The following is a 24,289-nucleotide window of genomic DNA, read 5'->3' as shown; positions in this document are numbered from 1 at the left end:
TCTTAATTTGTGTTCCGAAGATGAACGAAGGTCTTACGGGGTTGGAACAACATGAGGGTGAGTAAATACTGACAGAATTTTCATTTTTGGGTGAACTAACCCTTTAAGAAAGGAAAGGTTGCTCCAACACTTCCTGACTCTTCTTGACCCTTGTTATCCCTTTGCGTAAGGAATTATGGATCTTCTTCCAGTCCTCCAGCTCAGATCTCAACAGAGCTGCTCGTGAGCGGATGAGCTGAGAGGTTTCACTCTTGCTGCCTTTGGCCAGATTTATACTCTCTTTGCAAATAAATAAGACATCTACACCAATAAAGACGGCATTTGCGGTGATCAATCCAGCTCTAGCGGACTCTGAAAGAGCTGGCTGGCTACCATTTGCCACCTCTTCGGGAATGTTACGAGCACCTTGTTTCTCAAGGTTTACCATTGCAGTCGTGATCGTCTCCTCAAATTTTAATATTTTGCCAGCTAAACCTCCATCTGCCAGAGATTCAATATCTTTGCACAATGCTCTAATGATATTAAACCCAGCAGGGCCCTCTACATGCTCTAGTCTACTGGCCTGATCCAGACAGCTCAGAATCTTTTCCACATCCTCCATATATTGTTTGAAAATATTCTGGGCTTTTTCCCCATGCCTTAGGTTGATTCCATCTTCAGTGGCGTCTTTGACCAAACTATTGGCCCCTCTGGCAACCCCCAGACCGAGACCTTCTATAGACTGAGACCCACCCAGTGACGCTCCTGTAATGGACAAAGCTTTCCCTACTATCCCAACCGAACGGCCAGCCACATTGGAGATACTGGCCCCCTTCTTCATTTTATCCAGCTGATCTGCACTCTCTTCCAGATCTGACAGATGATTCTCCAGTCTGGAGCGACACTCACTGAATAAATCAATGAAGCGCAGAGCATTTTCCTGAAAAATTAAAGCCAGCATTGTGTGCTGGTCCATCCTAGACAATAATAGAAAAGATAATATTTACAGCCACCTTTCATGATGCATGAGTGGAAAACATCAGATCATAAATATTGGTCTCACCTGATTTGGCACAACTGCTTCAAATGATCAAGCATTTTGCTGAACTTGCGCAAGTTCAAGCTGAACTTCAGTACAGGCTTAGCTTTCTCACGTCTGTAGAGAGTTTCAGCAGGATTAACAAAGACCTGTCAATATTTATTTTCAGGTCTACTTTGAATTCAGATTGACTGATTCCACTTGGTTTGGCCTGTAGGTTCCCATTGAGCAAAATGATGTGCAAAAGACGTATTTTCAACGTCCTTGTCACAAAAGTCAGAATGAAAGTTTTTATGAAGTATTTTTTATGTTTTCTGCATGACATTCATGGACCCTTCATACAAGGTAAAAACAAGTTCCAATGTGGCCATTGTGGACATAATTTCAATATAATTTAAGATCTTGTTTAGATATAATTTATACTGTTTCTGAAAATGAACACTCTCAGTATGCATTAAATTAAAACTCAAGTTTATTTCAAAGTAATGTCCTTTTGTAATTGCAAAGCAACTCCAAATATTATGAACATAAAACACGTGTGTAAATCACACATCTTTGGATCATGAGAGAAACTATACTCACCGGCCACTTTATTAGGTACCCCATGCTAGTAACGGGTTGGACCCCCTTTTGCCTTCAGAACTGCCTCAATTCTTCGTGGCATAGATTCAACAAGGTGCTGGAAGCATTCCTCAGGGAGTTTGGTCCATATTGACATGATGGCATCACACAGTTGCCGCAGATTTGTCGGCTGCACATCCATGATGCGAATCTCCCGTTCCACCACATCCCAAAGATGCTCTATTGGATTGAGATCTGGTGACTGTGGAGGCCATTTGAGTACAGCGAACTTATTGTCATGTTCAAGAAACCAGTCTGAGATGATTCCAGCTTTATGACATGGCGCATTATCCTGCTGAAAGTAGCCATCAGAAGTTGGGTACATTGTGGTCATAAAGGGATGGACATGGTCAGCAACAATACTCAGGTAGGCTGTGGCGTTGCAACGATGCTCAATTGGTACCAAGGGGCCCAAAGAGTGCCAAGAAAATATTCCCCACACCATGACACCACCACCACCAGCCTGAACCGTTGATACAAGGCAGGATGGATCCATGCTTTCATGTTGTAGACGCCAAATTCTGACCCTACCATCCGAATGTCGCAGCAGAAATCGAGACTCATCAGACCAGGCAACGTTTTTCCAATCTTCTATTGTACAATTTCGATGAGCTTGTGCAAATTGTAGCCTCAGTTTCCTGTTCTTAGCTGAAAGGAGTGGCACCCGGTGTGGTCTTCTGCTGCTGTAGCCCATTTGCCTCAAAGTTCGACGTACTGTGCGTTCAGAGATGCTCTTCTGCCCACCTTGGTTGTAACGGGTGGTTATTTGAGTCACTGTTGCCCTTCTATCAGCTCGAACCAGTCTGGCCATTCTCCTCTGACCTCTGGCATCAACAAGGCATTTCCGCCCACAGAACTGCCGCTCACTGGATGTTTTTTCTTTTTCGGACCATTCTCTGTAAACCCTAGAGATGGTTGTGCGTGAAAATCCCAGTAGATTAGCAGTTTCTGAAATACTCAGACCAGCCCTTCTGGCACCAACAATCATGCCACGTTCAAAGTCACTCAAATCACCTTTCTTCCCCATACTGATGCTCGGTTTGAACTGCAGGAGATTGTCTTGACCATGTCTACATGCCTAAATGCACTGAGTTGCCGCCATGTGATTGGCTGCTTAGAAATTAAGTGTTAACGAGCAGTTGGACAGGTGTATCTAATAAAGTGGCCGGTGAGTGTAGATCTGAAGGAAAGACTTTACATTTGTGCTGCCCGTAATCACAGACATAAAAGAAGATCTTAGTGAGAATTAAAGGAACACTCCACTTTTTTTGGAAATAGGCTCATTTTACAACTCCCCCAGAGTTAGGCCGGAGACACACTGGCTGGGTGGCATGAGTGTTGTGTTTCTGTTGCATGTCAGCTGTGTCGCGTTTTCTGTGTCTTTGCACACCAGAAACGTGTCTGACGTGGCGCTGCTGCTGCTGTTATGCTATGATCTCTGTAGTGGACGCCAGGACTCGATTGTTTAAAATTATGGCAATATTTTAAAATCTATTATTATTATTATTATTATTATTATTTGTTTAAATTGCATTGATATCTGAATTTATGTCAAAACCTTGGCTTTCAAACATCAAAATGTAATTTAATTAAATGTATTCGTGTACAAAATTTGTACATATAAACATTGTTTCCTGTTGTTTTTTGCCTGCAAACGCTTCCAACATACTTGTGTGTCGCGTGAAAAATGGGCGTCGGTTCTATTTCTAGCATGCATGCGTTTTCCGCGTGGCTCATGGCGCGCCTGAGACACGTGTGTTATGCAGGCAGTGTGCAGGCTCTAACCTGTTAACATGGGAGCCAAAATAAAAACGGACACACCACGCTGCTGAGACTCCACGCAGCCAGTGTGTCTACTGCCTAAAACTGCCGTTTTACCGTTTCTGAATCCATTCAGCCGATCTCCGATTCTGGTGGTACCACTTTTAGCATAGCTTAGCATACATCATTGAAGTGGACAAGACCATTAGCATAAAAAAAGACCAAGTGTTTCGATATTTTTCCTATTTAAAACTTGACTCTTCATAGTTACATCGTGCACTAAGACCGACGGAAAATGTAAAGTTGCGATTTTGATATGACTAGGAACTAAACTGTCATTCCTGCGTAATAATCAGGAAACTTTACTGCCGTACCATGAGTGTAAAACTTTTGGCTAAGTTACAGACACTCGTGAAAAACTGATCCTGATTATCTGGGAAACGTTCTCTAAACAACAGTCAGGTTGTCATTGGTTTTGTCAAACAAGTTGTGAATTTGTTGTAACATTAAAACAGGAGATAATGACTTACCATAGACGTATACACTAGACGTCACCTAGGGGTTCTAAGCATGATGTTGTAGGTAGTAGCTATTAAACGCTGCTATCTCTGCCTTTACTTCTAGTTTTGTGCTGTGTATGATGTTCACACGGATGAAATCTGAACTAGGAAGAATGTTTTAAAACATTTTTTTTTTAATTGTGTGGAATCAGCTACATTCCAGGTATATTCCTTTCATTAGAATGAACCAAAAAAATTTGTGATGATTTATGGTGATTTTATTTGCGTTAGACCTGTGTCTACTACATTGACGCTGATGCATTAAAGTGGAGGGGCTCCCCTGTTCCAAGATGGCGGCTCTATTGACGCATTCGTTCTAATGAACTGCCGTAGCCAAAGGGACAACTAGTGTATATATATATATATATATACTGTATATATATATATATATATATATATATATATATATATATATACAATGACTTACTCTGTGCTCTAAGTTAGAGTTTCTCAACCTTTTGCCTACTGCGACCCACTTTTTTGGTATGCCAGTCATATGACCCACTAAGGTGGCAAATAAATCAATAAATGAGATTACTCTTTAATCTAGGCTACACCGTAGGCCTATATATGTTTATTATAATCAAAGATAATCTCGAAAACACACTAACATTTTCAATAATTAGGCAGACTATGATGCAAACAATTTTTTTTACTCACGTTAAAGGCTGTGTCAGTGATTTCAGGCCCAAAAATAAATGATCACATTCATCTAATCTTTCCTAACGATCCGCTAGCTGCCCGCCCCATAAGCAGGCCGTTAAAAAATGTGTCTCTGTTGGCAGCCTATAGCCTCTGAAATCTGCACACAAAAACATTGGGGTACAACCACCACTCAAAACCAAAATAAACAGTGTTCCAACCCATCAATGACAGGGGCGGGTGTTTAATCTTGTTCGAAGGGTCCATGAATGTCTATATGAGACGTGCAGAACACCTCAAAAAAGACATCATGACTTTATTTCTGACTACTCTGTGGACGTTGAAAGATGTTGAAAATACGTCTTTTGGACATAATTTTACTTGGTGGGTTATGATGAATAAGATGTTAAATTAATTCCAATCTTACCCTAATATTGATAATACTTACCTATGAGTATCTTCAGACTCCAAATCCCTCATAGAACTGTAAGGGGAAAAAATACATTTAATTTAATTATTGATCAAATTGTGGAGCTAAGTCTTCGATTTAATTGATTTAGTAAATTCTAAATAAATTAGATTATTTTGATAATCTGTGTAATAACGTGTATATAATCAAAATAGCATCCTTTAAAAATGAACATTGCATGAATTGCAGCACTAACCTTTCCTCCATTCTCTCACAAATCTGTTTTGTGATTTGTATGTATTTGTCTAATTGCAAGGACATGACCTCCAAGTTACTAAGTGAAGGAAGGAAGAAGGTTTCTGCATTTCGCTTAAAGTTGATGAGGAGAGGAGAGGTCGTTCTTGCAGCTTTGATGACTGATCCCACACTTCCAAGACTCTTGTCCTTAGGCCAGAAGCTCTGTCCAGAGAAGACAAACGGTGAGGTGACCGCGAGCATCTCCACTGCATCCAGGAAGACGTCAAGTTTCTTCAGCCCCTGAAGTGTGTTCTCCAGGACAGCATCCAGTTCCATCTCCAGCTCCTTGGTAATGGACCCAGATTTTACAGTTTTCTCCAGGCACTCCCACAATCCCTTGGCTTTATTATTTGATTGCTTCAGATAGTCAAACTTATGACTGACTTGGTATGCTTTGTCCTTGATGTCTGTCATGATCTTTAGCTCATTCTCTCTCTCAAGAGTCCATTTTTGTTTTTCGTCACAGAAGTGCCTCACTGTCTGAATGTATTCGAGTGTGTCCACTTTATACTCTGACAAGAGCTCCTGTAATTCCTTCCTGCATAATATAATCAAAACAGAGCAATTTACGCTGTAATGATATTTCCTATCTGAAAACATATGTGATTAAAGGAGTAGTTCATTTTTGCCACAGCCATGTCCAACTGATCTGACGGAACGGGCGCTTCGGTCTGCGCATGCGGCGGAAGTGATCACTTGCGCGTCTACGTCACTCTTTTTTACACAGAGATTTCGGAAGTTTTACCTTTCACTAAACATATTTAGATATACAGGAAATCGTAAAGACGATTTCGATATATCTATGTGAGTGACGTAGACGCGCAACCGATCACTTCCGGCGCATGAGCAGACTGAAGCGCCCGTGCCGTCAGATCACTTGGCTGTGCTACACGAGGTAAAAACGATATAAATACTGTTCGTTTTCTCACACAAACCGCTCGTTTCGTGTCTTAGGCCATCAATGTGTACTTACATTTACAAGTCATTAAATCATGTTTAATTTGGACTGATCTGTGCATGCTCTTTGAGGTGAACCGGGGGAGGGACCCCCTTAGCTGTGTATGATTGATTGACAACAACGGTTTGACCGAAAAATATTAAAATTGAAAATACTGTGGAAACAAAGAAACCACCTATTTTTCAGGGGTGTTTTTCAAAAACAAGATTTATGCAAGATGCAGAAAACAATGGTGTTTGAGACTCACTGTATGTCATGTCCATATACTGAACTCTAGTTATTTAACTATGCGAAAATAAATTCAATTTCACATTCTAGGCTAGGGCACCTTTAAGGTGGACTGAACTCTCACACATGCATTTACTTGTGTCAGCGGTGTTGTCGATGCCCTGAGAGAAAAGAAAGTGCAGAATGCAAAAGCGTTGACATAATAAATACGCCCTATTGGCTGCTTTGGAGCTTTGCTGCGATAGTGTTCCTTTATCTATGATAATACAATATGGTACCACTACAGTGCAGTGCAAATAGTAAATGTAAGATAGGTGAGAAGTAGTAAATAGTTTAGTCAATAACATAAACAAACAGTATACAGCAAATAAATTAGTAATGAAAAGTCTATTTTTCAGTTTTATTGATCAGTGAGAGACATTATAACAGTATAAGTAGCCTAAAAGGTATAAGAAGAGTTAAACAAGACAAGAAATAAAGTAAACAATTCAGACACAGCCAGGGAACAAATGATACGATTAATAAGACCAAAGATCGCCCGTTAGATATACACAAGACAAATTATATCTCATTTAACCACTAGACTAGATACATCAGAGCCAGCGCAAACGTCAGAAGCACTAACCGAGGAAAGGCTGTTCCAGGCGGTGTGCAGAGCGCTGAGACCCCGGTAAAGGCTTGGATATCACAACTCCGAAAACGTCATATCAAATTTTTAAATAGGCGCTATCTTTATAAATAAACCACAGATTTGAGCTTTAAACAACTACATTGTTGACTGAAAAACTATTAAAACCACATTTCGTGACACAATAACAGTAGTATTTTAAAATTTTGCGGCTTCTCTCATCTGTCTATGCACGGAAGCCAGCGCAGTCACATCCCAAGATGTCATACAACTGACGCTTTTGACCATAGGTCAACATCCGCCGTTTTAGGGTACCCTTTAACGTCGGTTAGATGACGCTATCTAATCCTAACCCTACCCCAGACCTAAACCTACCCGCGTCATCTAACTGACGTTAAAGGTAAAGCATCAGTTGTATGACGCCCCAGGATTGTCATCTAACTGACGTTAAAGGGTACCCTAAAACGTCGGATGTTGACGTATGGTCCAAAGCGTCAGTTGTATGACGTCTTGGGATGAGACTGTGTTACGGAAGCACCAGTGACTGAAGGATTGCCGTAAAGCAGATGTCTTGTCGTACGATGTATATGACGTCATTGACATTTCTTTCCATCTTCTTTCGAATACAACATTTGAATTACTAGCAGTGTTGCCAGAATAAAGAAACTGCGCGATTTTACAATCCGTGGGGACGGATAGTTTTGAACTGGGCACAGATTGTCAATTTACATTCATGTGAACAGATTGGTAAACAGTACAGTTTATTTTCTTCTGTAATGAAGCTTGGCTGTCCATCTAGTGTTGGTACTGTGCCCAAATAAAATCTTACTGAAAGCTAATTTTTGACCCAAAATTTGGAACACAACTTCTTCAGATTTTTGGCTTACATTTATTTGCAGTTTTAGAGTAAAATAATTGTTTATATTTTATATAAAATATAAATAACTATATTTTTACATTGTTAATTTTCATAAACTCAAACTTATAACTTTTTTTCTGTTTCACTTTGATAATTTCATAATACTTCATTTCAACAATAATTTGGCAAATGTGTTCTTTAAAACAAGACCAAATAGGTCTATACTCCAAAGTATTCTTGAATTACAAGTCTACAACCATTTAAGTTCGAATAGTGTTTTTCTATGTGAAAAAAAAGGGGGAGGGACAGTTAACACTTCGAGTAATCCGCCATTATTATTTCTCTCTCCGATTTTGTAGTCCAAGCTCAATGATGCAGAAGTTACGAGAGGGCAAGTCAAAATGTTCGGTTGTTGGATGTAGTGACCCGAAGCACTTCAAGGATTCCCACTTCAACAACCTCCGCCAGTGTAAAGAAGGGTTTGCCGATCGACTTCGTCTGAATGAGAGGTAAATTCCTTCTATCTTTGGAGACGACGAACAGAGCATTTCGATAAGCTGTAAATATCGTTAATAAAAATAAAGTACTTTACTTTCTTAGAACACATAGTGGTCATGGTTTAGCAGTACCTTTGTCTTTCTTTGTTTTTGTTTTGAAGTAACGTTACACGTCTGCAGTATTATTGTTCTTGAGTTTCATCAATGGTCATTTAGCTGCTTTTCTGATGCTTTTCTAAACATATCATTTTATCAATACAGATTTTTAGCGGTAAGATTAAACCGTAGTCATTTATCTTGTCAGTGTGCTTGTTTTAACAAGAGAAATAATCTACTTTAACTTACAATACATTTACATACCACTACATCCATATGAAGAGATTGTTTTGCAGGTTCGTCGTCGTCTTTTTCCACTTGCTCGCTCTGGCTCGAACATGTGAGGCTTGATGGACCGTTGTTCCGTTTTTGACATTTTGTTAACGTGTGAATAAAAATGTTCTTTGAAGCTATAGTATATAATCGTATATGTCTAATCAAACTACAAAAATGGCCGAACGGGTGGCGTTAAACCGACCGTGAACTCAGCGAGCTGGAGAGCGGGCGGGGAGTGACACATCTCCTTTTTATTTAAAGAGACTGCTCCAAAACGAATCGCTGACAGACGCACATCAGAAAAAGGGGTAGAATAGGGGCCTGTGGAGCTATAATAATGAGGAATTCAGATCCAAGCATTGCAGTTATGCTTTACATAGACCACAAATGTACGATTTATATGTAAAAATGAATGATTTAAAATCATGATAATATGTACCCTTTAAAGAGTTAAACGATATATTAAACTATAATCTATAATATCTAAAAAACAATTTATGTATAAAAACTCTCCTACAGTCCAGTCACTATCAGTCGCGACTCGCAGGTATTTTCATTTAAACGTCACTCACTGACGTTTTCCTAACCAAAAAAAAAAAAAAAAAAAAAAACGATTGCCCTGCTCTGCCTCTGATTGCCTAGTACTCGTTGCCATCTAGGTCAGAGCCAATTAGAAGCAGGATGTGGGTGGGAAAAAACTCTGTATGGGGAAAGGGAGAGAGGGAATAGGCAAGATAAACCCCTATGTTTAAATAACAGAAAATATGCTTGGTGACGAGCTGGGGACAAACCAAAATAAGCAACTACACTTTAGAAACAAGAAGAGATGAGATGTCAAGAATTGAGATGTCCTTCAAGATGGCTGAGCTCGATCGGTTTCCGGGTCATAGGATGGAGGACGGAGGTTCGAGGAGACGAGAAGGGATATTGAAGCACCCTTAGACTTTCTCTGGCCCGGTACTAACGGGTTCATGGACCGGCACCGGTCAGGGGGCTGGGAATTAGTGCTGGGCGAAATATCGCATGACATTGTTGTGCGCATCTCATCAGTAAAGCTGGTTCTTGATTAGTAGTAAATCACCTTCACCTGCTTTCAGATGGAAGATATGATGCAGATATGAATGTTAAATTAACACTCTAGAGTATTAAAGTTAATGAGATAATTAAGTGATTGATTTAGTGATGATTGAGCATTATTGAAGACACCTGATGATAACAAGCAGAATCACTGAAGCAGAAATCTAAAATTGTAAGTCACCGTTATGGCGATCAGTGTTTGCTTTAGTTTGGCTCTTGACACTTATACTTTCACTTTAAATTTTGTTTGTCTGCTGTAATTGATTTATAACAATCAAATGGACAAAGAAAGTTTTATCTGATAGTGTTGGTTATGTTTTGGCATAATCAAGCTGTGATCTGCAAAAAAACAAATTATTGAGATGATTATTGAGGTTTAACTTGCTAACAACATATTTATGATTCTACACAGTATATGATTATCAGTATTTTTCTCATAATCCAAAATATCTAATAAACTTCTGATAACATCACTTTCAAATTATTTTTTTAGAAATGCAGACATCAATAATCAGCCTGTGAATCTCAACAATGGTGACAATAATAATGCATGTCGCAGTGGCTGCCACCAATCACAACTCATTAATGGCTCCCATCATGCATTGTGGTATGAATAAATTATGATCTGAATTGTCTATGTAATTTACTTTCCCTAATCTAATATTCTGATCGTCACCATTGTTGAGATGCATTGAGTGAATCTTGACCTCTGTGTGTGCCTAACTGAATGATTGTTTTTTAACAAATTTAAAGAAATCCTTTATATTATACATGAAATTCTCGATATTTATGCAGAATCACATTTATGCCATAACCAATAGCATGAGCCACAAACATAAAGTTCAAATGATGATTGTCATAATATAACCAACATCATTAGATCCCTTTTTTTCTTTGTTCATCTGGCAGGTATAACTCAGAAAATAAAATGAAATGAAAATAAAAATATCGAACCCTACAAAACTAAACAAAAAACAAATAAACGAGCTGTTTTTCATTACTCGTTATTCCATTACAAACAGGAAATCAAATGACCAAAAGATACACGGACCTACACTGACCCTTTTTGGACGTAGCTTTCTGTAATTACAGCCTAAAAAATATGTGGGGGGAAAAATATTTGAACTATTCTTTAGATAACAAATAAAAAAGTACCCACCTGGTGGCCATCGTTGCCTATTTCACAGTAGTCTGCCGATGGTTAACTCCGGTGATGAAACTTGTCAAACTGAGTGGAGAAAGTAAGAGGGAAATCATTTGTTTTTGCTGTTTTTGCAGAATTTTGTTATAAGAACATTCTCTAAATATTCAGTGTTGGTTCTAGGAACATGAAAAATGTTCAGTTTTCTTGACGTTAGAGGAACGTGTTTTAAAAGGTATAATGTTCCTCAAACGTTCATTAAACGTAATTTAATTTAATGTCGAATTTTTAAATTAAAAATTCGACATGATAGTATTGTTGATTTCTAACATTCCAAGAACATGTCCAGTTTCCTGAATTTTACCCAGCAAAAACTCAAGAGTGTTAAAGACTCTAGTGTTAAAGTGTTAAAATTTGAGTGTTAAATAAAAACTGAAGAGTGTTAAAGTTAATGTGCTAATTAAGTTATCGATTGAGTGATGACTGAGCATTACTGAAGACACCTGATGATAACAAGCAGAATCACTGAAGAAGAAAACTCAAATTCTAGTCACCATTATGCGGATCAGTGTTTGGTTTAGTTGGGCAGTTGACCTTTACATGTTTAACTTCAGATTTTGTTTGGCTGCCATACATGAGTTATGACAGTCAGATGAACAAAGTGAAAAAGTGAACTGATGGTGTTGGTTATGTTCTAACATAATCATTATTTCACAATCATATGACCTGATTCAATAAACTCAAGTTGTTCTTATCTCTGATCAGAATGTATATTGGTCATTACAGAATCAAAGTGATTCAACCGTATATATTCTAGGTTGTTCAATATAAAGTTAATGATTTCTTGTTCTGATAAAAACAAATAAAAATAAAATCATTTTCTCAGGCACACACAGACATATAGATTCAGTGTATGAATCTCCACAATGGTGACAAAAAGAATATTCGATTAGGAAAAGGAGATTCATGAGACAATTCAGATCATAATTTATTCACACCGCAATGTATGATGGGAGCTATGAATGAGTTTTGATTGGTGGCACCCAGAATGCACTGCAATATGCTTTATTATTGTCACCATTGTTGAGAATAACAGGCTGATTATTGATATCTGTGTGTCCAAACAAAATTCCACTTTCAATGACTTTAGATCAGAACACTTTTAAAGAAATCTTTTGGATTACATTGAAAAATTGGGATTTTACGCTGTTAAATCATTTTGATTCTGTAATGACCAATATAATGACCAATAATATTGGACTGCAATGACCAATATCGGGTTGGTGCTGCTCTGTGGCTGCCTCACTGCTTTCACGTTAGGCATTTGTTTTGTTTGTCTGTTTGAAACCCTAGAAATTGTCATCTTTTTGTTCACAACAAAATGCTTCAGATGTTTTATTCTTCTTTTATTGAAAGTTTGTTGGCCTTCTGTGGCCTTCTGAATCATCTGCTGGTTTGGTAATGCTACTGAGGCAGAAGTCAGTAAGGAAAACAGTAACAACGGCCAGTAAACTATTAGGGATCAAGTTACCAAGTGTGGAATGCATTTACAGGGAAAGAGTAATGAACAAGGCAAAAACCATTGTGGGAGACAAGAGGCACCCCCTGGCCTCTTCATTCGAACTACTGCCTTCTGGGCGACGGTATTGCCTCCCTCTATTCACTAAAAATAGATCATAGTCTTTATTTGTGCCTCAAGCAATTTAGCTTTTAAATATTTAAGTTAAATAGGTAGGATACTCAGCTGGTCTGGTAATGCTTAATCAAAGAGGTAGTAAAAAGTGCAGGGTATGGGGAAATATGGTTTAAGTGTATTAGTATGTGTCTTTGTATATTTAAAGGAGCATTTCATGAATCTGAATCTTTATTGAAAGTGGATCATATATGTAGTCGAAATGTAAAAGAATTTTTTAATTTGGTGCCCTCTTGATCGAGAAAAGACAGAAAATAACCAAGGGGCGCCTATATATGAAAAAGCTACATGTCCCAGAATGCCCCGCTTTGTACAGCTCCGCAAGCCACACCCTCTGATCTGGAACCGCGCAAACAGAGAATTCACTCTTCCACAACACTCTTCCGTCTACAAGGCTAACATTAGCTTTCATCAGAGTTTGTAATTCATTTCACACAAAATGTCTAGTTGGCTGTGGCGAGCAGGACGATCGAGGGCGAGGCACATAAGAGGACGGCGTGCCGTGCGAGGCTGGTGGCGTGAGTGATAACAGACTAAACAGAGACTATTTGGTGATAATGAAAGACACCTGTGAAGCGAGCGCCGGTTCCGCGTCTCTCACGGAGAAACGAAAGCATTAAACGGGGAGCGACGACGGCAGATCGAGAGAGAAACGGGCCTGATTTTATGCTGTGTTTTGTTTCTGTTGTGTGTAACGTTACAGCAGCGGCAAATGAGGGGATGCTGGCTTATACTTTCGTTTTGTATGTGTTCATTTTACTATTAAAATGCTTAAATGTTCGCCGGTTCCTGCCTCCTTCTTTCCCCAACAACAAACCCTGTTAACGTTACATTGGCAAACTTTAAGTGAATTACCTACCTACCTACTTATATCTACTTAGGAAGTTGAAGTCATTCGGGGTTAACAAAGTTATTCTTAAGACATTTTATTATTCTTTCATTGAAAATGTAATAACTTTTTCATTTATCAGCTGGTTTCATTCCATCACTCTCCTAAACAGGAACCGTCTGTCGAGCGTGGTTAAGGTCTGTTCAAAGATCATTGACCAGCCTGTTCGTACTCTTACTGCCTTATGTGACCAACAGACTGTAAAGGTGGCACGTAGGATTATTAATGACCCCTCTCACATTCTGTTTTCGGAGTTTGAATGGCTACCCTCGGGAAGCAGACTCCGTTGTCCGCTTTGTCGGACACAGAGGAGGAAAGTAACCTTCATCCCGAGGGCCGTCCAGCTTATGAACTTGAACTTTAATAGAAGTTAATGATTTCTTCAGGTTTTAGTTTTTTAATGATATGTTCTATGTAGTGTTGGTTGTGCAGTGTGCTTATGTAAGCTACTGTAATGTGCCTTCAAATTTCCCCCTGGGGACAAATAAAGTGCTTGAATGAATGAATGAATTACCCCTCGTTTGTATTTATTTCTGTTTGGTGAATTACTGCATGATACCTGGATGTTTAGTCAGGCGAAACTATTACAACACAAACGTCCGTGTGCTCGTCTGATTCAGAGATTTCCTCCAGGAGAAATTGCAATCGTTGAAATTCTCTGCAGCAGACGGACTCTGTGTCTGTAGGCCGTAGCACACAGCGAGAGCACAGGCAACAGCAAACTGCCCAGCGCCAGAGTCAGTGCGGGGTCCTCGACCGGCTCCTCCATCAGCCTCAGCTGCTCTAAACTATACTGCGACTCGTAAAGATAGCCACGAACATCGGATTCGAGCAGCAGAATTTCAAAATCCTCTTCTTCCATATCATGTTTAGTTTCTTCCGTCATTGTCATAACTTACGATCTCCACAGCGCTTGTTAGCTTAGCTTCCAAACAAGATGGCTGATATTAATTTCAGTTTCTGCAAGTGAAGTCCCACCCACTGATCTGTGATAGGCTTGTAGGGTGAGTGGGTCCAACACCCTGGAATAATAATGAGCTAATATATGTAGTTCTAAAGAGTTTAATGAAATATGACTTCCTGCTTATAGTGACGCAAAATGACAATTTTTACGTCACGATAAGCAGGAAGTAAAACACTTAAATCCTTATTTCTCCCATCTCAGGGGAAAATAAGGGAATAAACCATGACCGTTCAAAAATATGACTGGGTTTCTAAAGATACAAAGCTTAATGCAAATGGGTGAAGTGACCCTTTAAAGGTTTCTGTTTTTTGTGTATGGTGCATGTCGTATGATGTATGTTGAAATGCCTACTTTATTGCTATGCAAACAAATTTCCTCACGGGGACAAATAAATGTATTTACTACATTCTAATCAGAGATTAGGACAGCTTGATTTCAATGAATCCGGTCATATGATTGTGAAATAACAATTATGTTAGAACATAACCAACACCATCACATCACTTTTTCTCTTTGTTCAGCTGGCGATCATAACTTATGTATGGCAGACAAACAAAAGCTAAAGTTACACATGTAAAGGTCAACTTCCCAACTAAACCAAACACTGATCCGCATAATGGTGACTAGAATTTGAGTTTTCTTCTTCAGTGATTCTGCTTCAGTGATTCTGCTTGATGATTACAAGACACTTAGGCTAGTTAACTTGGCTAGTTATCTTGATGAAATACACTGAAAACTTATGCAATGTCATGTGTGTACAAGGTCCGTGTAACGATTCACAATTAAATTTTCGGACCATACAATGCAAATTCAAAAATGAAAAATGGAAACCAGACATTCATTTTTCTTGTTTTTTCCAGTTACATTGTCAATGGATAGTTGCCGTTTTCTCTTTTTTTTCAATTTTCCTTGTGCTAAATTGTGACTTCAGAAACAAACATTTGAATAAATGAAATCGAACTGATTTTCTAATTTTCGTCTTGTAATTTGCACCGTGGGTGGTGTGGCCGTGGACTAACTTTACTATCATTTCATTGATTCAACTGCTTTATTTTCACTGCATGCACGTTGAGAATAAGTTTAAAGATGGAACATATATACAGTATATATATTAGTGCAGTAAGCCCATTTGCAAATCAGAACTTGTTTATTTTTAACTTATAGAAATACTGAAAAGTAGGCTATCCGGAAATGACAATGTCAATAAAGTAAAATTCAATTCAAGTCATATGAAATTATACTTCCTACAGTAAACTATGCCAAAAAAGGTTAAAAGTAAAATCATTATCTTAAAGCAAAATAGTGTAATAAAAAAATATTTGCGATGATCACGTGTATAAACTCCTAGAGTTCTCTTTTCGGTCATAGACTCAGTACTCAATCCTTCTGTATCGATTTTTAACAATGTGACCAATGCCTTGTGTGAGGATTTTTTAAATTATTTTGAAACAAAAATGACCAACCTCACAGCTCAAATACATGTGACCAAGGGTGAAATGACATTGCTAAATATTCCTTCGGTCTCCTGGACTACTTTTAATTCCGTCTCCCTGCAATCTCTTAAAGAAGTAATTACAAAGCTAAAAAGCTCCCCGAGTCCCCATGACATTATACACAACAATTTTCTTCAGTTAAACGACAACAAAACTGAAATTATTGTCTTTGGCCCCCCAAAATCCAAATCTGCCATCCCTGCTGACCTTGGTCCCCTTGCACCCTATGTTAAATCCCATGCACGTAACTTGGGTGTTATTTTTGACTCCCATCTTAATCTGGAAAAACAAATATCATCTGTTGTAAAGACCAGTTTCTATCAATTAAGAATAATTTCCAAACTCAAGTCTGTTCTGTCATATAATGATCTGGAAAAAGTCATCCATGCCTTCATAACCTCCCGCCAGGACTATTGTAACTCTCTTTACTTTGGTCTCCCCCTAACTCTGGTGGCAAGGCTTCAGATGGTTCAAAATGCAGCGGCTAGGCTACTCAAAAACACAAAAAAAAAAAAACGTGAGCACATTACACCAGTCCTAGCCTCCTTGCACTGGCTTCCAGTCCAGTCTAGGATACAATTCAAAATACTGCTAATGGTTTTTAAATCTCTTCACTCCCTGGCCCCCAGCTACATAAAGGATATCATTCATCCTCACGTAGCTCCGAGGTCCCTACGATCCTCCAGTCAAGGCCTCCTCCAGGTCCCACGTTCCTGGCTCAAGCAAAAAGGTGATAGAGCCTTTTCTGTTGCTGGCCCTCAGCCCTGGAACCAACTGCCAGTTAACATCAGAAGTGCCCCTTCAATTGAGATTTTTAAATCCAGGCTTAAAACTCACCCTTTTACATTCCCGGCTTCTTAAATTGTTTTAATTTGCTCTGTTTGTAAAGTGTCTGTCTTTCTTTATGGATCTTGCTTAATTCTTTGATTTGTTACTGTATTTTTATTTTATTTTTTACCTTGTGGCTATTGCGCTATGTACAACACTTTGGTCAGCGCGAGCTGTTTTAAATGTGCTATAGAAATAAACCTTTACTTACTTAAACTGATGCTACCAACTTTCTCAGTTGGTCGCACCAGCATTTGATTTCGTCACGTTTTTTTTTTGTTTTTGTTTTTTTTTTTTGCTACATGCCATGGGATTAATCAATGCATGCCGATGAATAGTGGTTTGAATGGACAAAAGCTAGCAAAGGCTTAGCATAAATACCTGTAATATATTAATTATCATTGCCAAATTTCAGGATTTTCATGGATTTTGGACAGTAATTTTATTCTGTAATTTTAAGAATTTTACATTTGAATTACATTCAATCTATCTATTTACATTTGAATCATAATCTTCTGTGTCTGTCTATCTGTCTATCTGTCTATCTATCTATCTATCTATCTATCTATCTATCTATCTATCTATCTATCTATCTATCTATCTATCTATCTATCTGTCTGTCTATCTGTCTATCTATCTATCTATCTATCTATCTGTCTATCTGTCTATCTATCTATCTATCTATCTATCTATCTATCTATCTATCTATCTATCTATATATATATATCTGTATATCTATCTATCTATCTATCTATCTATCTATCTATCTATCTATCTATCTATCTATCTATCTATCTATCTATCTATATCATTTTTCTATTAGCATCATATTTCTATCTTTTAAAAATCATTAAACATCCAAATGTATGCATTACATTTTACGTTGAAAAGACGTCTTTTAAGCCAAGTGAACCATTTGAAATTTTCTAGAATGGTCATTTTTATCAAGCTTGTATATTTAAGTTCAGTAATTTCACTTAAATAACAATTAATAGGTAATCTTCATTGCCATGTAAGTGAAATTACTGAACTTAAATATACAAGCTTGATAAAAAATATCATTTTAGAAGAAAATTTCAAATGGCACTTAGAGGCTTTTGCATCTGAACTCTTCATATATTGAACATGTTCAATATAAAACAGAACCTAAAAAAGATGTGTTTGTCACTTCTCACAAATGTGTAATTAATACACATATAGGCCTAGTTATATATTGCATTACAGTTTTTCTCAATTGCTTTGGCACATTTTTTGAAACAGTCTTAAAGGAGAACTCCGGCCAACAATGAACCTTTGGTCTAATAAAACATTGGTACATAGTCAATCGTTCTCTGGGTTTTGTTTTCTTGATAATCGAATGTAAAGAGTTTTATCTCTAAAAACTGTTTAGTGTATAATGCTAGTAATGGAGGCATTGACTAAGTAAAAAGAAATCGCTAGTTTATACCACTAATAAGGCTCAAAATAGCCCCACACTTACACAGTAACATAATGAGGCTCCATACATGCAAAACGAAGCATTGAGAACTTTGTAAGTGTACAGACCGTTTAATAAGAAGATACTTTATGAAGACAGTTCACTTTGTGTATACAGACGGGAGCCATCTTAAAAAATAGTCTCGATATGTCAAACCACGAACGTCGTGCTGAGTGATCTGAACTGTATGAAGTTCAACGAACTTCTGAACTGTATGAACGGCATTCGGGGATCGACTTATCGAGACTATTTTTTAAGATGGCTCCTGTCTGTATACACGAAGTGAACTGTCTTCATAAAGTATCTTCTTATTAAACGGTCTGTACACTTACAAAGTTCTCAATGCTTCGTTTTGCATGCATGGAGCCTCATTATGTTACTGTGTTAGTGTGGGGCTATTTTGAGCCTTGTTAGTGGTATAAACTAGCGATTTCTTTTTACTTAGTCAATGCCCCCATTACACGCTAATCAGTTTTTAGAGATAAAACTCTTTACATTCGATTATCATGAAAACAAATCTCAGAGAACGATTGACTAGGTACCGATGTTTTATTAGACCAAAGGCTCATTGTTCGCCGGAGTTCTCCTTTAACACTCTCTTAACTGTGAGTGCAAGTGTCACAACTGTTTGCAGGAACTTCAAAACTTTATAGCATGTCTGCAAAATGTAGTTACTCACCCAAAACATTTAATTCATGCTTCAAAACCTAGTTATTTTGTCAATAATTTGGCCAAGGCCATCAAAATCTAAAGTATTTTTGTCATTGTGTGAGCCACACTGGTCAAAATGTTTAGTTGTTTGTTCACCACAACAGTCAACCATGAAAATTAAGGGTTTACTGTAAACAAATCTCATATTTGTTGAGAAAAGTCAATAGTATGTAGAAAAAAAATATTCTATGAACATTTGTATTTTTACAGTGTTTATTTTTGTACTTCATGTGTACACAATATAAGTGTATTTACTGTACATGTAAAGTAACTGACAACAGTAACAAGATTTCACTTTACATTTCATATTTGTGTATTACCACAAAATACACAAACAACAAATAACATTCATGAAAAAAAAAACAAAAAAAACAAAACACATTATTCTTGGTGGACATCTTGTCGCTCACGTTGGTCAGGCCAAAGATTTTCATCAACATCACATCTGATGTTACCATTGCCACACACCGTGGAAAAAATCTCCTTGAATGCCGCACCCATCCCCTGCAATGGTCAGATTTATGACATGATCCACAAGTGTGGCTCTGATTTCATCAGAGACTCTGACTATTTCCACCTCTTCCTCGATTATTTCTTCCTCTACCACCACCACGTATTCTTACACGCCTTCCAATTGCTCTTCCATGAGCATGTTGCTGCAGTTCAGGGTTGTGAGTGTCCTCCATTCTCAGCCCATTCTCACTCCCAAGGCGTCACCTAACTGACGCCTTGGGAAGCATTTGGACATGCTTCAATATCTGACGCTTTAGGCGCCCTTTAGCGTCAGTAAGATGACGCCCTAGGATCGCGTGTACCCTACCCCCACCCCACACCTAAACCTAACCGCGTCCTCTAACTGACGCTTTCCTTTAGCGTCAGTTAGATGACGCCGTAGGATCGCGTCATGTAAGTGACGCTAAAGGGCGCCTAAAACGTCAAATATTGAAGCATGGTCAAAGGTGACGCCTTGGGGTGAGAATGCGTTGCCATTCTATATATATATTCTCTCTCTATATATATATATATATACTCTCTCTCTCTCTCTCTCTCTCTCTCTCTCTCTCTCTCTCTCTCTCTCTCTCTCTATATATATATATATATATATATATATATATCAATATAAAGTTGATTGGTTAAATGGTTAAATGGTTGATTCATATTAGAGGTAATTTGCAATTAGATTGCGAATGCAATTAGAAGTCATGTGCCAATTTAGCAAACATTACAAACAATGTCAATGTCAGATATATTTTAGAATATACATTCATGTATACTAATTATGATAATTGAATAGATCGTTTTGAATGTGATGGCTTACACAATAAAAAATGTCTGAGAAGTTCTGAAGTGTTTGACAGTGTAAGTGAGAATCGAGTCATCAGTTTTGATCAACAAGCCATATACAATTATTTGTTGTCCAAACTGCAGACAGTTGTATGTACTCTTTGCACACATGTGCCAAAGCATTTGCAATTTGCTCAAATCAATAAGAAATTCCAATCTGATGTGAAAAAGAAGCGAATTGTTCAGAGATCTGAACTTAATGTTTTGGGAAATAAAAAAAACATTTGAGAACTGAGCCAAAGCAATTGAGAAAAACTGTAAAAATAAAACCCTAGCATTCAGATGACTACATTTTCATTAAAATAGTCATGCGTCAAATTTATATTTTACAAAGAGACTTCTAATGTCACTTCAGGACGTTGTGGATCATGTTTATTAATGATTTCATTCATTAGTCATTTTTAACTGGCTAACACTCTAATTGTGATGAAGTCGAATTTGACTAACCTGAAGTGAATCTGGACTCCAAACAGCAAACGGTTCTCTGCTGAATATCATACAACAGTATAAGCCAAAACTGCATGTGTTATTCTGCTACAGTACAAGTCTGTCTTAAACTGAATTTAAGCAACTCTACAGCCAATCAGAAGTGACCTGTGCCCTACTCCTATTCCTTTAAACCACGTGATATTAATGAAATTTAACAGGGAGGGGAGGGGGGGGGGCTTGGGGGGCTTGGGGGGGTTTCCAGTGGGTGACATTCTCTAACAGGTGGGGGTGTTGGATGACACTAGCCACGATAGTTCATGAACGCGTTCATATATATTGGGCATTCATACATTCTAGCTGGGGCGGACTGGCCATCTGGAGCACCGGGACTTTTCCCCGGTACGCCACTGGCCAATGTGGGCTGGCCCGGTAAACAAATATACCCTACTGTGGGGCCAAAAAGTTTTTAGTCAGCCACTGATTGTGCAAGTTCTCCTATAGAATAATGAGAGAGGTCTGTAATTTTCGTTATACAATTCAACTATGAGAGACAAAATGAGAAAAAGAAATCCAGGAAATCACATTGTAGGATTTTTAAAGAATTTATTTGTTAATTATGGTGGAAAATAAGTATTTGGTCACCCACAAACCAGCAAGATTTCTGGCTCTCACAGACCTGTAACTTCTTCTTTAAGAAGCTCTTCTGTCCTCCACTCTTTCCTGTATTATTGGCACCTGTTTGAACCCCTTGTCTGTATAAAAGACACCTGTCCACAGCCTCAAACAGTCACACTCCAAACTCAACCGTGGCCAAGACCAAAGAGCTGTCGAAGGCCACCAGGAAGAAATTTGTAGACCTGCATCAGGCTGGGAAGAGTGAATCTACAATAGGAAAGCAGCTTGGTGTGAAAAAATCAACTGTGGGAGCAATTGTAAGAAAATGGAAGACATACAAGACCACTGATAATCTCCCTCCATCTGGGGCTCCACGCAAGATCTCATCCCGTGGGGTCAAAATGATCATGAGAACGGTGAGCAAAAATCCCAGAACTACACGGAGGGACCTGATGATTGACCTGCAGAGAACTGGGACCAAAGTAACAAAGGCTACCATCATAACACACTACACCGAGAGGGACTCTAATCCTGCAGTGCCAGGCGTGTCGCCCTGCTTAAGCCAGTAAACAGCAAAATCCCCAGTGTTAAATTAACTCTGAACAGAGTGTTAAATGAACACTAAAGCAGTGTTAAACTTAATGAGATAATTAAGTGATTAATTGAGTGATGATTGAGCTTTATCGAAGACACCTGATGATAACAAGCAGAATCACTGAAGGAGAAAAACAGAATTTTTAAAGTCACCATTATGGAGATCAGTGTTTGCTTTAGTTGGGCTCTTGACCCTTAAAATCATTAACTTTAGATTTTGTTTGGCTGCAGTACATGAGTTATAACAGCCAGATGAACAAATAGGAAAGGTGATCTGATGGTGTTGGCTGTGTTTTAACATAATAATTAATTGACCTGAATCGCTGAACTCATCAAGAGCATAAATTCTTAGATAAATTTACCTTAAGGATTTTAGCACGTTCATTTTAGAGCATAGAGTTTTTAGCCTTTCCAATGAAATCCAAACCATCAAAAAATAAATAAATAAATAAATCCCAAAAATATTTTATGTAGCCATAATTATTGGTGTCTGTGTGTCTTCAAAAAAATTGTATAAGATAAACTTTTAAGAAATTATTTCGAATACATTGTAAATGTTAAACATATTATGCTGTACATGGTTACTGCTGCTGTAATTAATAAAGTAAACCTAACTCAGAAATTAGGCTCTATATGAATTCAGTGATTCAGATCAAATGATTCGTGTCCTCTCTCTCACACACACTCTCACACTCACACTACGACTAGGAGGAGAATCTCATCATCTCTGCCTGCTAAAACATGGTAAGAATATTTCAGATCAGTCACAACAGCTTGTGTCCAGTCATGTTTACTATTATTTAAATACTAGCTTTTATTCATATTTTGGTTACACTTAACATTGATGTATGGGAGCTTATTGGTAAGTGTTACAAAAATATGAATTAACTAACAACGAGTAATAAATGTTAATCTTTAACATTGCTAATTGTTAATTCAAATTAACATGAACTAAGAAATTCTTTAGAATTTTTAAAAATATATTTTCAATGTAGTAAGGTTATTTTTTTTAACCTTTTTTTAAAGCATTACCAGTATTTTTAATTGGCTTTAATCGTGAAATCGTGATCAGTTTATTTCCTAATTTTGTTCTGTGTACTTTTGTCATCTTTATCTTTTTGTCGTCTTTCAAAGTTTAATTTGTTTTTTAGTTTTAGTTTTTAATTTGTTTCAGCTTTAGTTGTTAGGTACAATAACCCTGTGTGTGACATATTCACTTTTACTACAGTAAACCACTCATCCATCAGTGTGTGTAAACAAACATTAAACATATTTACAGTAAATTAGGGGTCTGTTACTCTTAAATATTTTTGTGTTAATTGTTCAGTGTTTTATCAGCATATTTTTAATAATTTTAAATAATCAGATCTGATTGATGTATTTGTGTCATGGTTTTGGATTTACAGTAGATGTCGTTTTACAGTCAGGGTTGGTAAAAATGTCCGTCTGTTTCTGTTCATAATAATGAGAAACTTTGTGTATATCACTTGACAATAAGAGCTCATTTCTTTATTAGTTAAGCATATTTTTAGCAACCTTTCTTTATGTTAGTTCCAACATACTTTTACAGTTTTTTACGATTGCTATGAGAGATTATTTTTTTTTTTAACAATTTTACAAAACTCTTAACACAGTTAGCACTACATCTGGCTGAGCAAGCTATACCACTAACACATTTCTTGTTGCTTTAACACAAAATGCATAAATTAACACAAATTTAAAATTCTTGAAACTTCTTTTACACACAAGCTCAATCAAGACCAAAATAATGGATGTTTACTGTCAAATTTACCAATGCTTTAACACTGTATGTCAGAACTGATAACACCATGTTCTAAACCTTACAAGCTGAAGTCAAGGTAACCAGCTGTTTATATTGTAAATTAAAACACAAATATATCCCCTGTATTTTATTCTATTGTTACTGAGAAACAGGTGATTGAATACTGCAAAGATGGTAATGTGGCATTTCACAATTCCAGCATTGGCTGGTTTGATCCCATCAGAGGATGATGTCCCCTTTTCCTTGCCCATTACTTCCCTTTCCCTTTCTTATCCTGGAGATGGGAGGTTTTTGACTATCATCCAAGTCTGTCTTCTTTTTTTTTCATAAACCGTACATTCTATTCTGCATTTTTTTTTTTTTTTTACAGTAAGTGAATTTCTACATACACTCTAAACAAT

General features: G+C 37.6%; 1 protein-coding gene across 1 annotated transcript; it reads right to left on the bottom strand.

Moving 5' to 3' along the window:
• Positions 1–92: 92 nt before the first annotated feature.
• LOC148981945 (uncharacterized) lies at positions 93–21,002 on the bottom strand. The gene is made up of 6 exons (XM_089129299.1): positions 20,915–21,002; positions 11,087–11,155; positions 5,268–5,846; positions 5,051–5,086; positions 1,043–1,135; positions 93–956 (listed from the first exon to the last, which is right to left on the bottom strand). Exons 2-6 carry the CDS (start codon positions 11,095–11,097, stop codon positions 104–106), a joined length of 1,572 nt encoding a protein of 523 aa, XP_088985425.1. The 5' UTR covers positions 11,098–11,155; positions 20,915–21,002; the 3' UTR covers positions 93–103.
• Positions 21,003–24,289: the final 3,287 nt, after the last annotated feature.

The sequence above is a fragment of the Pimephales promelas genome, chromosome 3 (assembly GCF_988280905.1).
Source record: "Pimephales promelas chromosome 3, fPimPro1.hap1.1, whole genome shotgun sequence".
NCBI classification, from domain to species: Eukaryota; Metazoa; Chordata; class Actinopteri; order Cypriniformes; family Leuciscidae; genus Pimephales; species Pimephales promelas.
The sequence above is the reverse complement of the archived record's forward strand: the minus strand, read 5'-3'. Positions and strand labels throughout refer to the sequence as shown.